The following is a 17,602-nucleotide window of genomic DNA, read 5'->3' as shown; positions in this document are numbered from 1 at the left end:
AGCGAAAGATATCCCACATCGTGTAGTGGGAAAGTGCTGCTTTTAGTTAGCCACCAAGGACCAAGCCACCAGACAATGCGGACAAATGTCAAAGACTTGTCCGTTAAGAAAACAAGGAACTAATTTTATGGGTGCCTTTGCAGGAGACTGGATCTAGGGCTTTTTGTTGTGCTCCACTTTCAATGAATCCAACACAAGTTACAACAAACTCATTACAGTACAGAAACATCATCCATTCCCACTGGGGCACACCCTTCCAAACCATCCATGAATAGGAGCACTCAATATTTCATGGAATGGCAGCATCGTGGAGCAACACACCATCTGCAGTGGGCATGAGGGACTTCCGTTGGAGCTGACTGTAAAAGACCTGCCATGATTGACACGTTCCGCCAGTTGCTTCCCATTTCCCTCCAAGTCTTCCTGCCTACACGGCAATCGGGCAATTTTATTTCCTTGACATGACCAGACCAGGAAATCCTCCGCCGAGATACAGCGTATATAACCAAGGACCCATATACAACTGATTCAGCCTCACTTGATGCTATAGAACAAACGCTGGACTGAAAGTCTACTTTGCAGTACAAAATAGGCCTGTTTCTTGAAACTGTAGCTTAAAATGCTTTAGAGGTAGAACGCGGCTATCTGTCTGCTCACACTAAGTAATTACTAGTGCCCGAGGGCAAGAGAGGGAAGGTTTTAGACTTAATTTAGTGTGAATCCAGTAATTCATTAGCCACATCTGGGGCAGCTAATGGGGGAGGTCAACCCTCCAGACGCATTTTCAGAATTCAGCTAAATAATTGTGGAGGCCACAACTGAATCCCAGGAACACTGGCTCAAATTGCCATCTTGCACCTACACAGCTTAACTTCAAGATTGATAACAGACATCTGAATACTGTGCTCTGAATACCACACTGGAAATATACTGAAAATATAAACACAACATGTAAAGCGTTGGTCCCATGTTTCATGAGGTGAAATTTAAAAAAATCCCAGAAATGTTCCATTACACACAAAAAGTGAGCATTTCTCCAAGATAATCCATGCACCTGACAGGTGTGGCATATCAAGAAGCCGATTAACAGCATGATCATTACACAGGTGCACCTTGTGCTGGGGACAATAAAAGGCCACTGACGTCCCAAGTTTTGAGGGAGCGTGCAATTGGCACACTGACTGCAGGAATGTCCACCAGAGCTGTTGCCAGATAATTGAATGTAAATTTCTCTCCCATAAACTGCCTCCAAAGTCGTTTTATAGAATTTGGCAGTACTTCCAACCGGCCTCACAACTGCAGAACACGTGTACCTGCGCCAGCAAACGACCTCCACATAGAGCTTCACCTGCAGGACCATCAGAGACCAGCCACCCGGACAGCTGACGAAACAGGAGTATTTCTGTCTGTAATATAGCCCTTTTGTTGGGAAAAACTCATTCTGAGTGAGTGAGCCTTGCTCCCAAATGGGTGTGGGTGGGCCCCACCCCCGGCTGCACACTTTCCCAGTTATAGAAATCCATAGATTAGTCTAATTAAATTATTTAAATTGATTTCCTTATATGAACTGTAACTCAGTAAAACCATTGAAATTGTTGCATGTAGCGTTACATGCAACAATATATTTTTGTTATATATAAAACTCAAATAGTATTGGTCCAATGTTTCATGAGGTGAAATAAAAGCCGCCAGAAATGTTCCATGTGGACACAAGGCTTCTCATTTTGCACACAAATGTGTACATCCCACCTAGTGAGAATCTTTCTTTTGGTAAAATAATCCATCCACCTGAAAGGTGTGGTATATCAAGAAGCTGATTAAACAGGATGATCATTACACAGGTGCACCTTGTTCTGGGAATAAAAGGTCACTAAAATATGAAGCTTTGTCACAACACAATGTCAGATGTCTGAAGTTGAGGGAGCGTGCAATTGGACATTCCTGCAGTCAGCATGCCACCAAAGCTGTTGCCAGAGAATTTAACGTTTATCTACCATTAGCTGCCTCCATTTTAGAGGTTCTGGGGCCTCGACCCTAGACATGTATATGGTGTCGTATGGGCGAATGGCTCACTGATGTCAACAGTGACGTTATGGTATGGGCAGGCATAAACCACGGACAACAAACACAACCGCATTTTAAATCGATGGCAATTTGAATGCAGATACCATTACGAGATCCTGAGGACCATTGTCGTGCCATTCATCTGCCGCAATCACCTCACGTTTCAGCATGATAATGCACAGCCCCCATGACGCAAGGATCTGTACACAATTCCAGAAAGATGAAAATGTCCCAGTTCTTCCATGGCCTGCAGTCACCAGGCATGTCACCCATTGAGCATGTTTGGTATGCTCTGGATCAACGTGTATGACAGCGTGTTCCAGTTCCCGGCAATATCCAGCAACTGCGCAGTCATTGAGTGGGACACCATTCCACAACCAAACAACCTGATCAACTCCATGCGAAGGAGCTGTCACGCTCCATGCGGAAAATGGTAGTCACAAAAGATACTGACTGGTTCGGAACCACACCCCTACTAAAAAATAAATTATAAAAGGTTTTGACCAACAGATCCATCTTTGTGAAATCCATAGATTAGGGGCACATTAATTTATTTCAATTCACTGATTTCCTTATACGAACTAACTCAGTAAAACCTTTGAAATAGCCACATTTATATTTTTGTTCAGTATAAAATATGAATCATTCTCATTGTACCAATACATAACATTTTGACTGTAGCAATCTAATAAGACAAAATACAAAGTCCAGTCCACTGGATTTGGTGTTTTATTTTGCAGTTCTTTACATTTTAGAAAAAGAATCCAAGAATTTTCCCTCCTGTGTGTTTTCGTCTGGCTTCTTCATGGTCCATGATGCCAGCTGAGGTGGTCAGCACGATGTATCTGAAGAAACAGACATGGTGTGTAAGACATGAGTTTATAAATACTCACAACAGGCAGACTTAAATTCATTTATGGCAAGCAGAAGGGAAATTCTATTACAAAAGTAAATTTAACATTAATAGACTAAGACCATGAAACACCAGGAACAGCTGAGACAAATCCAGTTGAACCCCTTGTAAAGCAACATCAGTCGCTTCCATTGATGCCATACAACACTTAAGAAAGCATTTTCTAACCTCATCCTTCAAAAACCTGCTATAAACCAATTGCAGACAATCATTACCGCATCAAGACAATTTAAGGTACTGTTTTGGTCTCTACTCCCGAACCACTTTTCCACAGTAAAGCTAAATAGAGCCAAAGCATGTCAACTAGGTCCTGCATGAATCTAATGCATTTATAAACTACCCCATATCCAGGCCAGTGAGGGGGAAAAGGTTTGTGTTGGACCCTGGTTGGTGCTCATTTGATGTGACTTAGCTCACTTATATGGTTTGCACTATTGAAGCTGGACTGAATTTTGGCGACATTAGTTGAGTTTAGTCCTCCATTTATATTGTATGGAGGCCAATTATGATCCTAAACATTCAATGCTTTTCCAATCAAGCAATTTTAGCAATGCATGTGGATGTACAGAGTGAAGCCCATCATAACAAGAAATGCATCGCGGCGGTAAAACTATTCCTGATAGTGACTATCCAAATCACATCCAATCTTCACTGTAAGAGTCATTCTCTTAGAAAAAGCTAGATGCAACAAATGTTATGAAGTCATACAGGGGGGACTGGAATAAAAGCCTGTAAACCCATTAGCTCTCCTGGAGGATGGTTGACCACCCTTTATGAAAAACATTGCAACCAAATACGTCTTGTGCCCTTTGAAATAATTTGCCCATTCAACATATCAAATGGCTATGTAGGCAACTAATCGTTTTATTAATCTGAATCAACCCCACAAAGTTTCTTCAGGAAGTGTTTACTTTGCAGGCTGTCTAGCATCTATTGAGTTTCAATGTCCCATACATTGGATGCCCAAATCAACTGCAAGTATATACAAAACAAGTTCCTAAAATTAATGTTAAGGATTCACAAATAATCTTGATTCGAATCCCAACTAATACAATAGCAAAGTGAAAAATTTGTTTCTGCAAAAATAATTTAAATGAAACAAATTGTTAAGTGAATCAACTTTGCATGGCCTTATTCGCAAGTGTCAGGGGATATTTTTGAACATGGTAAAAACATTAATACACGTTATCCTTTGCTAAACCGTTAGAGGGTACAAGATGTTTGGAATTGGCTACCTAGTCTCTTCTTGATCATATTTTATAGACTAGGCCTACCTGCTTCAGCAATGTCCGACTGTCTCTCTCCTTGAGCAACAGGCCACACTTCTCGCACATGCAGGTGATGCTCGCAAACACGCTTAAGTGTAATTCTGATCCTGTCTGATGTAGATTTTTTGTGAATTGATAAAATATTTACACCATTCCTAAACAAATTACATTACCAGAAATAAAACTCAAACTTGCCCTAAACTTTTGGGATCTTGGAAAACACCATTTTAAAATTCCATGACCTTCCCAGGATTTTCATGACTATACAAACCCTGATCATGTGGCCACAATTCAGTCCATCTTCAATAGTACAAACCATATAAGTGCGCTAAGTCACATAAAAATGAGCACCAACCAGGGTCCAACACAAACCTTTTCCCCCTCACTGGCCTGGATATGGGGTAGTTTATAAATGCAAGACTTAGATTGACATGCTCTGGCTCCATTTAGCTAGTAATAGGCTCCATTTGGTTATGATGGCATATAATAAAAAGCGGTGTAACAATGTAGCAATGCAAGACATTATATTCTTTAAAATTGTATTAATTATATAAAATGTTGTTTCTAAAGTACATCAATTTAAGAAATAGGACGTTGCCCCTTTAAGACGAGGACTAAAAGAGACATGGCTACAGCCGGCCAGCCAAGACGAATGTGTCTTTTTGTAGCTTTCTTTTTGCAGACTATCAATAGTCGACAGTAGCCAACCTATTGCAACTTTTGCAGCATTTGAAGGTTTACTTTTGTAAATCGCTTACCCTAAAACCAATAAGTGCTTGATAAATGCTTATTTTTACTCTTGACAGTTTGTGTGCCATGTGAACGCCTCAAGTACGGTTGTAGTTCAAGAAGTTGCAAGTTCAAGTTGAATGAACTGCCAATTATATCGCTCAAATACAAATAGCATGACTTCCCCGTCTGTAGCCTTCAAAGGTTTTCTATGTCAGACTGACACAGGTAAACGCCACAGATTGAATGCCAAAATATGCCGACTATAGATGGGTTAGCTGATAACAGCAAGAAAACGATGCACATGCTTTAAATGGGGCAGAAGTCCAAGCATAGTTGTGGATGGCCAGAAAGCTAGCAAGAATGACAACTGCCCTGTGGGGAATCGTGACCTGTTTCAGCTAGTTCATCTCATTCTTGATGCCATGTCTTGTTTTGAGATGTTTTGACTGATTTCACATAATTGCTATTGGCTAAAGTTCGCTAGCTAGCTAGCCAACCACTGTAACAATGTATTTGAGAGACAAGTGCTTATTGTGCAAATTTCGGTTTTCAATAAACATTGGAGACGAAATACAGTCCACATATCAACAACCTAAGCCAGTCCCATCGGTTTTCCCCCCTAGTTGCGGACGAGTCATTGGATTCATCAATCGACATCACACAGATCAATAAATCTGTGACCGTGCCCTCACCACATCCACCATTGGACTTAAGTAAAGCTGAGAGCAATTTCATGCACATAGTGATACTGTCAGAACATTCAATCATATTCACCCCCTTTTTGCAGGTCAAATCCTGTTCAAGAGGCTGCAGCAATCATATTTCCATGGATACATTCAGTAGAAAGTGGAAGCACACAGAGGACACTCAGTCCCAGGGACCCAAGTTGCCCATCCCCGACTTATGATAAAGGTTTTAGTTCCCGTTGCCCAGGCTGCCCTCATCTTTTCTAAGTGCATTTCAAGGACTGTTCCAATCCCCAACCCAGCCAGCATCTATAAATACTAGACTAATGCTGCATTTGCTTGCTCTTAATGGTATCGGAAGCTGAACATTCAGGCACGGAAATAAAGGGCGATTAGTTTAGTTGCTTTGACATCCAAATAAACGTTCAGAGATTTAAAGTCTGTGAAACCCGGGGCACAATTTTATACACCCCAAAGGTGCACATTAACACGACATCAAGAGATGCATTCATACGTGAAACACCGTAGCAAACAAAGTCGCCACTGATGAATACCTCCCTGTTCACAAAGTTCCACTGCACAATCGTGATACGGCCACTCCGACATTCATGCCACCATTAGGGTGCTGCTGACTGATTCTCACCCGAACTGTCTTGAGGGCAGGAGGTTGTTCTGCCATTTCTCCAGATCCTTCAACTGGAGGTCAAAACGAGGGCTGATCACACCACACTGAAATGAGCAAGAGAAGGATTAGAAGTGCCAGGTGCAAATATACAATTACGCAGGTAGGCTGATAATGCCACAATGCAGAATATGAGCAGGGGAAAAAACATGTCAGAGAAGATGAGCAAAACAGAGGGGTCAGATAGTCTTATCAATCTACCCCAATACAAAAGATAAGTAAAATGAAGTAGAATGGCACTCAAAAGGTCTGATGGTAGTCCTTGTGATGCAGTATATTTAACTTTTTAAAATTGTATACCTTGTTCAGCCTGCCAGTGAGATTGACGACTATTTTCCCAGCTCTGTGGTCGTCGATGATCTCAAACTCACCAATGTAACCTGGGATAACAAGGGAGGCAGGGAATCAAAACCAAGTACAGACACACAGCATTGTCGATAGGACGTTACAGGGCTCAAACTCAGATCCCTCAACCAACCACTGTGAGGGGAACTGCACCTCAGTACCTCCAGGCTCTGATCAGGCCCTACACCCAAACAAGGGCACTGCGTTCATCCACCTCTGGCCTGCTCGCCTCCCTACCACTGAGGAAGTACAGTTCCCGCTCAGCCCAGTCAAAACTGTTCGCTGCTCTGGCCCCCCAATGGTGGAACAAACTCCCTCACGACGCCAGGACAGCGGAGTCAATCACCACCTTCCAGAGACACCTGAAACCCCACCTCTTTAAGGAATACCTAGGATAGGATAAAGTAATCCCCCTCACCCCCCCCCCTTAAAAGATTTAGATACACTACTGTTCCACTGGATGTCATAAGGTGAATGCACCAATTTGTAAGTCGCTCTGGATAAGAGCGTCTGCTAAATGACTTAAATGTAAATGTAACCAGGGGTAAGCAATTCCTCTCCTGGAGGGAAGCGGGTTATGCATGCTCATGGTCCTACCTGTAACTGACACCTGCGCATCTTGACTGGACCCATACCACTTACAAATCAAATGATACATTTCAGTAACTCACCGTGCTTCATCATGACGGTCAGGAAACGTACAATGACCTTCGAACACGGCCGGATCAGAACCTGGCGTTTCCCACGTTTCTCAGCATTGTTGATGCTTTTGAGCGCATCCGCAAGAACGTTCATGCGCACCATGATGCCTGTCGATCAGAGATACATAAAAAAGTTTAGTTTAGGAGTTGAAAGACAGCCAACTAGTTAATAGTAAACAGTCTAATAGTAGTTTGTTCTCCTCATAACATGCTGTGAAACTGGCAGGCTAACGTTAGCTGTCTAGCTAGCTATTGACTTGACAAATAAGTCAGCCAACAAACTTGACTAAGTTAGCTCAAATGTAGGTAGATGGATATTGAGTATGCAATGACAATTTGAGTATAGGCTTACCTAACGTTAGCGAAGATATTGACTAACAAAGTATTGCCCAACTAGCCGGTTAGCTTGCGTTACTTTGGTGAAGAAAACAGAAGGCTACATACTAAGGTAGCAACCTCGACAGACATTATGCTAGCTATCCAAATTACCTGGTTAGAGCGAACCGTCTACATTTCACTGGTCAAGACATAACATTAGAATGGCTAACGCCAACACCAACTATTTCAAAACTGGGGCAAACGTTAGGTCCTTAGATAAGAAATTAGAAGAGGTTTGCACGACCATACAGACACGTTTAACAACCACCATCGACTGTCTACCACGCATGGAAGGACTACGAGTACGGGCCAAACTAGCTAGAAGAGTTGGTTGGCCAACCAAACTGTACTATTCAACATTTATACCATATCTTGACAATAAAGCAAATTTGTCGATTATTTAAAAACACAACGTAATTAGCAGTATTAATTGTCGGGTTTTATTCATATGCTCTAGCTACCGATACAACACACCAGTAAAACGGACAGTGATGGGGACTTTACGAATCACAAGGCAAAACACCAACATCTCACAACATATCGACACAATAACCATTTCATGACATTAGTACATTATTAAACGTTTATATAATTTCATAAATTGTGTTTTAGACGGCTGGATGGGTTAGATTTGGGAAAGATTGACAATGAGATTTTAGAGGGGGCCCTTACCGGTTCTGCAATATGGCGGAAAGAGGAAGTAGGAAGACCTAGCGATGCATTATGGGCAAAAACTAAGATTTTTTACGACGAGTTCACGCAATCACCAGCTGAAAACCACTGGGTTTATGAAAACTTGATACAAAATAAGGTTGATAATTAAATATATATATTATATTTATTCAGACAGTGATTTAGATGCAAATGCATCCTTATTTTACAGTCTCATTACCTTATTTACCCTTTAGTCTAAATGCAAACAAACTTCCAAGTTGATAAAACAGAATCATTCAATTCATATTGCTGATTATATTTGTGCAAGAAATAGAGATGTCTAAATTAAAGACAAATCTACCAAGATATTTTGAATGTGTCGGTAAGCAAATGTAAACGTCCAAACATATTACAGTCTTTCTGAAACATCTCTGATGTCTCTCTTTTCATATTTACAGTAGTAGTTGGGAAGTCTGTAATCCCTTTTCAAACTATAGTATCTTACTTGGGGCTTTGGTTTAAATCTAAAATATCGCCATCTACTGGTTGGAGTGTGGGAAATAAATACAGTATGATGTTTTACCAGTAGGTTTACCGAGTAGATTATACTTTATTGAAACCTGATGGAGATTTTTCTTTAAATCTCAGAGCTTGTGAATTTGAGGATGATTTTAAATAATAATGATTTAATAACAGGAGGTTCAATCAAAGAAAAAGTAACAAAGCTCACTCTGAACAGGTTTTCCAGGATAATCCAACCTTTTATTTATTGTTCTGTATTCAATTCAACATACATCCACTATATAATGCCTGTCAAGTTATAGTTCTGTTTACAAGGTAAATATTTCAAGCAAAATAGGGTTCATTACATACAATTTAAAACAGTAGCAAATCAAACAATTCGGATTATAATTACCATACAATAGATTAGATATAATCACATTAAATTCATCTTTAATGATGTCAATTATGTAGATATTACAGTACATGACACACTAGCTGAGTAGTATCGACTACAGTGTTTTTGAAGAGGAAACATCACTTAAAAGGGTCCATGGGAAGATACATTAGGTTCAAACACACTTCACGGTAAACTCAAAGAAAGAAGAGATGGTCACGACCTTATCTTGATAATATAAAATATTATAAAGTATGACAATTACTTTTCATTTGGGCCACTTTTGCAAGATCAAACATCCCTTACTTCACATGCATATCAAATATATATTTATATATATCTAAAAAGTCAACATTGTAATTGCAGCAGCAGTAGAAATGTGGGAAATATAAACTGTAGGATGTGTGTGTGTGTGTGCACGCGCGTAGAACACATTCAATAAAAGTTAGAGAATGGTCTCGGCACTGCAAGTGTCCTTGCAAGACAGTCCTTCATTCTCTGGCAGTGTTTGAGCTTGGACATGGATCTAAAACAGCAGACTCATATAATATATCCTTCCAGTCAACCATCTACATTAAAATGTACATTTCCTCTGAATACTGTACCAGTCCTATGTTGGCAAGATGATAAAAAGTGACAATAGCTTATTCAAAAATCCTCAAAAGCAGTACGTTTCACTTCACAAAATGTTGTTGAAGTTTTGTATAGTACATGTAGTTGGGTGAAAGTGTGTTGCAGGTTTGGTGTCTGACTGGTTAGCTACAGGTACCTGGCACTCCTCGTTCTCCCTTGAATCAAATGTGAGACACAACCCAGGGGTAAACTGGAATCACTCCCCTCCCCTCTTTAAACTGTCCAGGAGAGGGATCCTGGAGGCAAACTGTAACGTTACAGACAGACATAGTGTAAGCCCAGTGACATACCCACCGGTCAAGACGGCATGGTAACAGTGGAGCACAATGGAATGGCTGAGCGGCACAACAGAAGTAACCAGATTCTGTACCTTTCATGGTTACGTCATAACTCATAAAAAATGTCCCTTCACTAAGCCAGAGAGTGGGCTTCTATACTCCTTGTCTTAGCCACCGTTACTGACCATGCTAGTTATAGAGCTACTGTCCCTCCTGAGGTCCAGACCTAGTTTCTGGAGGTCCAGGCCCATGCCCACTAACATCTGGAGCAGGGTGAGCTCCTGCTGGGTGGCCTGGTCCACCAAGGCTGGGCAGGTAGGGTTGCACTGGGGCCAGTGGCAGGTGTCGATCAGGTGGAAGGGACAGCCCTTCAGGGGGGTCTTGCTGTTACGGTTGGCTTCTTGGAAACTCTTATCCCAGCACTGCAGAGCCCGGGGCAGGGAGGTGCCTTTGACTTGAAACGTCATCCAGTTACTAATGTAAAGAACGGGGGGGGGGGGGGGAGAGAGAGAGAGAGAGAGAGAGAGAGAGAGAGAGAGGAGAGGGAGTGAATGGGTGCCAGAGAACGGGGAGATGATTGAAGTAGGTAGCAGTGAAAAGAGAGAGAGCGTGTTGGGCCACTTGAGCCCTGTATCTTCTCACAAGCAGTATGCCTTGGCAGGCTGCGTCTCAATTGGTTCCCCAGCTGTGCCCTCCTTGTGTCCAGCCCCCAACACCACCACCATATCTACCATCAACATAGCCCTGCATTAGATAACAAAACTGTGAAAATATGATCCACCTACCTCACACTAGTAAGATTAGGCAACCAGTTCCTCCCCTACAACCCTGAGCTAATCACTCCTCCCATCTCCAACCCTGCCCTTTACCATAACATAGGCTCCACCTTCTGCCCTGTCACTGACCCTACTATGTCCAGCTGGAGAGGTGTGTGTGTGTGTTAAGTGTGCGTGATTTTGTGAGTGTGTGTGTGTTCCCTTTTAAGTGTGTATGTGTTTGCTTGCTTAAAAGGCTGAGTTTGTTTGTGCACGTTTGTGTGTATGTAGGTGGGTGGGTGGGTGCATGTGTGTGTGTGTGTGTGCGTCCGTGCGGGTGTGGGTGTGTGGGTGCGTGTGTGTGTATGTGTAAAGCGTGCTGGAGGGTTAGTGAAAGTGTGAAATGTCATTCAGTGACACGCAGAATGTGGTTTGATGATCGAGCTACACAAAAAGAGTAGCATGAGCTTACTGGGTAGAGATGGGTCAGGGTAGGGGTGAGGGATAGATGGGACAGTGGATGTGCTTTTCAGGGCCCCCAGGGAGTCAGATGTCCTACCTTTTAGTGATCAATGTGTGGGACAGGCAGGAGGGTGCGAACACAGCCCTGCAACACACACCACAGCATAACGTCAGCACTGAGCAGCGTGACATATTTGATAGTGTTGGGAACATGTGGAGAATATTGCTGTTGATTCATTTTTGCTAATTTTCCATTTCAGCTGATCAATAGTATACACTGACAGTACAAAACATTAAGAACACCTGGTCTTTCCATGACAGACTGACCAGGTGAATCCAGGTGAAAGCTATGATCCCTTATTGATGTCACTTGTTAAATCCACTTCAGTCAGTGTAGATGAAGGGAAGGAGACAGGTTAATTACTTTTTTTAAGCCTTGAGAAAATGTAAACATGGTTTGTGTAAGTGTGCCATTGAGGGTGAATGGGCAAGACAAAACATTTAAGTGACTTTGAACAGGGTATGGTAGAAGGTGACAAAAACACACCGGTTTGAGTATGTCAAGAACTGCAACACTGCTGGGTTTGCATGTATCAAGAACGGTCCACCACCCAATGGACATCCAGCCAGCTAGACAGAACTGTGGGAAGCATTGGACTCAACATGGGCCAGCATCCCTGTGGAACACTTTCGACACCTTGTAGAGTTCATGCCCTGACGAATTGAGGCTGTTCTGAGGGCAAGAGGTGATGGGTGTAACTCAATATTAGGGAGGTGCTCTTACTTGTTTTGGTCACGAAACTTAGGTTTTGTGAATTCTTGGCCTATATGCCATGGATCAATCCCAAGCTCAGCTGTCTACCACATTCCACGGTCACGTCTGTCGCTGCAGCTGCACACTTACGTGACATCTTTGAGTGAGTTCTTGATATCCTTTCCCAGGTTCTGCATGTAGGTCCACTGCTGTTCTGACAGGGTCTGACCCCCCAGGTAGATATTCTCCACTCTCAACTGCTCCTCGTCAAACAGCCACTGCACCACAAACAGAGGGGCTGTGACACACACACACACACACACACACACACACACACACACACACACACACACAGTATGAGAACAGAGTTGGGGTGTTGCTTGTACCTATAAGTGTTTTATTGGGTAACATGAGGGTCGTAACATTTATTGGTATCTTGATGGGTAACACGATGGACATAAAGTTTACTAGCATTCCGATTCAAGACCCTTCAGCTTTGATAGATGAAAGACACATTCTTACAAGATGATGGTAGGTAGTCAAGACACTCACAGGTCAGGGAGGAGTAGAGTTTGTGGCTGAAGAAGCACTGCCACTCCTCTCCTTTCTTGTACTGCTGCCGACACTTGTCTGGGACCACCCCGTTCCACAGCCTAAGAAAACAGCCATTGGAGAAAAATGGCTTCCAGTGCGCATTGAACATAGACAGGGCAACTGTTATATGCTAAAATTATTGGTGAACTTCAAGCCAATGGAAATAAAGCTACACGTGTGATGAGATGCAATGCTTTGTTCAGGGCATCTGTCATTATAAGGTCATAGAGACATGGATAAGCTGAAGGGAGAGAGACAGATGTGTTTTACTTGAGTCCTCTCTTGATGGCGTCTACAGGTGAGCAGGAGACACTGTCTGGGCAGTCAGGAACCCTCTGCTGTTTACTCTCCAGAAACCAGCCCGAATCCACCAGGCCTCGAACCTGGGCCTCTGCCCCCAGCTGCTCCAGCTGACTGGACACTCTCTCAATGTTCAGTAGCACTCCCGTCCCTCCAGCACTGCAAGGGAGCAAATAAACTGGGTAAAAATTGGCACACTGCCAATTGGAGCCAAAATGGCCGACAGCTAGCCACAATAATGCTATGCTGTCACAGTCAGACTTAACTGTGTGTTCTTGTTTTAGTCCTCAGGGTGTCTCACCAAACATGTTGCTAATCTGGGAAGAATCTCCAGAACTGTGTCCTCCTTTATGGAAGAGGCCCCTAATAGACATGATGTCATTGTCCCACACTCTACGGCCAATACAGGACAGCAGGGCTCGTAAACATCTTTATGGTAGACAACAGTAACAGGACGTCCTAAAATAGACTCACTCTGTCAATGTGTGTGAGTGTGTGGAGCTGGGTAGCGGAGACAGACGGTGCCAGACAACGGGGCTAGATTGGGAACAGACCCAAAGCAGAGGAGAGGAACTCACCTTGTGCCAGCCAGCATGACAACCTTGGCCTGTTTGATGCCTTTAGGGACTAGGTCTTTGATGACCTCACGGATGATCAGGGAACCCATGAAGGTATACTCAACTGTAGGGAAACATAGATATGCAATCAATAGAACAAACCACCGTATTGAAATGGCTTTGGTGTTGAGGAAAATAATGAGGATCTGCTGGTGGTGAGAGGACCTACTGGCATCTTTCTCCTTCTCTTTTCCCGGGCCTCTCTTCTCCTTGGTGGCTGTGGGCCCTGTGCCACTCCACACGTCGCTGGAGCAGTACGGGATGAATCTGCAGAAGAGGAGATACACAGCTGGGTCAGAGCCACCCACCCACCCACCCACCCACCCACCCACCCACCCACCCACTCACACTCACTCACTCACTCACCACTCACTCACTCACTCACTCACTCACTCACTCACTCACTCACTCACTCACTCACTCACTCACGCACGCACGCACGCACGCACACTCTCACACGTACTCATGTACATATGTAATAGTATTAATGGGACTCCATCCCTCATTGTGAAGCAACCTGTCATGTTTGATATTCATCATCTCAGCCTGCAGTTGGCTTCTTCAATCACACAGATCCTGAGAACTTTAGTTAGCAGTACAGTATGAGCAGTACAGTATGTAGGACAACATGTACCGGTAACATACAACAACCAGCGTGTTAACAAGCATACTTACACAATATTACTGTTATACCAATGAGGGTTTTCTTCCGTCTGGGCTGACAATATTCCACTTCCTGTAAAGCAACCAATAGAAAGTCAAGCAAAGACAGTGGTGACCTCTCATTGGACATACAGTAGGACACAACTCTGATGTCATATGACAATCAACAACCCATGACACAATGTATATTGGGAATGGGACCAAACATGGACGCCCATGTAAAACATGTATGATGAATGACGAGGACGCATTCTAAAACAGTACCTACCTTTGCGCATTTGGGGCCAGTCGGATGAGGTCATGAGTCGTGGGATATTTTTATATCTGGTATCGCAGGAGTCTTTGTTGTAGCAGCACCAACCGCCTAAAAATAAGACACTAATATTAGCTTCTCACATCCGGTTTCAGAAGCTCAGAAAGGGAGACCCCCTTGTTAGCCCATTTCAGAGGCCTGAGAGGAATGGGGGTTGGGAGGAATGGGAGAGGGAGGGTAACTGAGGCATCCACCTGCAGCTCCATCTGCTAGCCTCTGGCCAGGCTCCCGAACTGAGGGAGTGTCTGTGGGGTCTGATGCACATGTATGGCAATGGACTGTTGAATAGAAAAGGCAGGGATATAAATTGGTGGCTATTATGTGACTGCTTCCTAAAATCCCACCTGGGGTCCATTAATGGTTGAGTTATAATCTTATCCATACCTATGCTTATATGCATGTTTAACATGTAAATCAAATGTAAGTAAAGTCTTTTGGAGCCGTACCACCTGCTGAGAAAATAAATGAATGAACAAACGGTGGCATTTGTGACCTAATCAGATCCTTGCCGTATAAAAGAGTGGATGTCTTGGTACTTGTTGACCTGTATCCAACAGTAAAGTACCTCTGATGTAGGATATGTATGTTGTGACATTTCAACCTGCTGAAATGTTTGTTCTTAGAAGATGTGACACATCCGGTTCTAGGTCTCAGAATACACGTGTGATGTCACAACGCAATCCTCATAAATATCTCATAGTGATGGAGGGGCGAATGCCAGAGGAGGCGTCCAATCAGAGTGACAGACAGCCGCCGAAAAAGACGAAAAAGGGAAAGGAGACTACTACCGGTCCAGATGCCGATAAGGGCGTCACGCAAACATGCCACGTGCTGACCTCTCAAGATCAAATTAACCAGATGAGTTTAAAATACACACCTTCCAGAAATATCAGCCATCTCTTACTCCCTTTGAACTCCTTTAGGTAAAACCTGTGGACCACAAATAAACATGGATGAAGGTCTGTGAATGGTGAAACCTAGAGAACACTGCTGTATAGTGTCACGTGTTGGCCGATCTTCCAACCATAATCACTCATCATTGTAACTCCTTATCAACACAATGATGCTAAGTACCATAAAGTATGTGACAATTCATGAATTCTTTAATTCCTTCAAAGTTCAACCACAAACTCTAATTCCACGTCCTTTGATAGTGATTAAAACCATCTACCCCTTGCCGTCACCAACTTAGATAGCTGATGACTAGATTACTACTTTATCTAATATCAAAACACATTACAGTGTAATAACAGCTGTAATAGCACTGACAAATACAAAAACATTAACAACTGGTTCGTTATTTCAGTGTTTTCACAGCACTATATGATTCCTAATCACATCCATTTTTGCTGAAATTGATAGATTGATTGTACTCAGGACATAAGACAATCTCTAGAGCTTTTTTATTATCTAAACAGCCATCATTTGCCTCCATAAATAGTTTTCCAGAGCATCTTACCCTGCTGCTGTTCCATCGTTGCATGTGACCTGAGTATTCTTGAGGACATGCAGCTTCATATCATCTGAAGCCTTGTTGTTCTGTGAAGCTGACTGCTGGGCTGCCGCCCGACCTCCAGAGTTACCCTCCCTGCCCGACTCCACTGGCCCAGAATGGGGCTCATCTTCTGGGGCCGACTGGGCTGCCTCAGCCCCTTGGTTCTGGTTCCCCTGGTTCTTCTTAGATGACTTGCCACTAGGTTTGGCATTGCGGTTGTTCTGGCAACAAATCCCTCCTATCAGCAGCAGGAAAACCACATGGCCCGGGATCTTCATAGTCAATCCAGCCTGAGAGTTTAGCACAAAACATGCTACATGAAACACTCAACTTATAGACACTGAAAACACACCATCCTTACTCAATGGTATAGGCGAGAGACGCAGTTTGGTTTAGAGTAATTGGGCACCAGCATTGCAAAACGAATGAAGGTTAATGATATGTTAGGCAAATTGACTTAACATACCAAACATCCTTCTCAAAAGTTAAAAGAGATTAAAGAAATGAGCAATAACAATCAGGATCCATTAAATTCCACAGAAAATCAACATACCCCTTTCAGTATCCAGTCCTGAAGAAAGTCACGTGTGAGGAAGGATCTTGGGTAAAACAGAGCAGCGATGCTACTGAGGAGACAGGTGAGGAGAGACTGTAGGTGAATGGATGCTGGCGTTGAGGACGGCTTGGCCAGTTTTTTGGTGAAGGCTCGGGGTTGGCGGTGCACTTTATAGTGCCACCATATGGATCCTATTTCCCAGCATTCCCTTTGAGCTGCCGCCAGGTTCTGACTGTGCGATGTGACGACACGCTAAGGGTGTTGGATCGTTAGTGGCGAGGAGAAAAGATAACACACGCTCTGCTGAACATATTTCAAGCGCCCCCACCCACCCACTCCCGACTCACACCCACACATCCACCCACCTGACCCAGTCCCACAACAAGAAAAAGCTATACCTCCCTCATCCCCTCCTCTAATCCACCCCTCTCCCCTCTGTTCGCCTGTGCTTTGATTTAAACACCTACATGGCTGGCATATCTGCAGCATAATCCTTCCGTGTGCCGTGTACCCCGCAGGTCAGTGGAGCACAAAGCTCAGACACACTCTGACAAGAGCGCATAAGCCCCTGTATGTTGACCTCACGTTGAAAGATCCAGAGGACACACACAAAGGTACAGAGGGGTTGATACTTTGGGTGTCAAAAGCACGTGGTGGCTGTCTTGTTGAGTGATGGGTTTCCAGCTTAATGATATCAGATAGAAGCTCTTAAATGAATGTTTATCAAGCTGAACTTTACCCCCTGTGCCACAAATGTTCAATTTGCCAACTGAAGGAAATGTGTTGGTAAACAAATGACCTCAATAACAGTTATGTGAAGTGGACTGTCGCTAAGTAAATGTGTTTAAAACGGCAAAATCA

At 43.3% G+C, this 17,602-nt stretch overlaps 2 protein-coding genes across 3 annotated transcripts; both read right to left on the bottom strand.

Annotated features, from left to right (window-relative positions):
• Positions 1-2,775: 2,775 nt before the first annotated feature.
• LOC115142412 (small ribosomal subunit protein uS8) lies at positions 2,776-8,528 on the bottom strand. The gene is made up of 5 exons (XM_029681841.2): positions 8,442-8,528; positions 7,362-7,499; positions 6,646-6,725; positions 6,307-6,392; positions 2,776-2,909 (listed from the first exon to the last, which is right to left on the bottom strand). Exons 2-5 carry the CDS (start codon positions 7,492-7,494, stop codon positions 2,816-2,818), a joined length of 393 nt encoding a protein of 130 aa, XP_029537701.1. The 5' UTR covers positions 7,495-7,499; positions 8,442-8,528; the 3' UTR covers positions 2,776-2,815.
• Positions 8,529-9,172: 644 nt separating this feature from the next.
• Positions 9,173-17,007, bottom strand: LOC115142401 (carboxylesterase notum2-like). Of its 2 annotated transcripts, XM_029681825.2 has the most exons (12): positions 16,739-17,007; positions 16,150-16,475; positions 15,568-15,620; positions 14,646-14,741; positions 14,390-14,450; positions 13,884-13,981; positions 13,676-13,778; positions 13,068-13,256; positions 12,756-12,856; positions 12,354-12,501; positions 11,547-11,594; positions 9,173-10,706 (listed from the first exon to the last, which is right to left on the bottom strand). In XM_029681825.2, exons 2-12 carry the CDS (start codon positions 16,461-16,463, stop codon positions 10,400-10,402), a joined length of 1,518 nt encoding a protein of 505 aa, XP_029537685.2. In that variant the 5' UTR covers positions 16,464-16,475; positions 16,739-17,007; the 3' UTR covers positions 9,173-10,399. The 2 variants fall into 2 exon arrangements, with proteins under 2 accessions (XP_029537685.2, XP_064857540.1); XM_065001468.1 differs by lacking the exon at positions 11,547-11,594.
• Positions 17,008-17,602: the final 595 nt, after the last annotated feature.

The sequence above is a fragment of the Oncorhynchus nerka genome, linkage group LG15 (genome assembly GCF_034236695.1).
Source record: "Oncorhynchus nerka isolate Pitt River linkage group LG15, Oner_Uvic_2.0, whole genome shotgun sequence".
In the NCBI taxonomy this organism is placed as follows: domain Eukaryota; kingdom Metazoa; phylum Chordata; class Actinopteri; order Salmoniformes; family Salmonidae; genus Oncorhynchus; species Oncorhynchus nerka.
The sequence above is the reverse complement of the archived record's forward strand: the minus strand, read 5'-3'. Positions and strand labels throughout refer to the sequence as shown.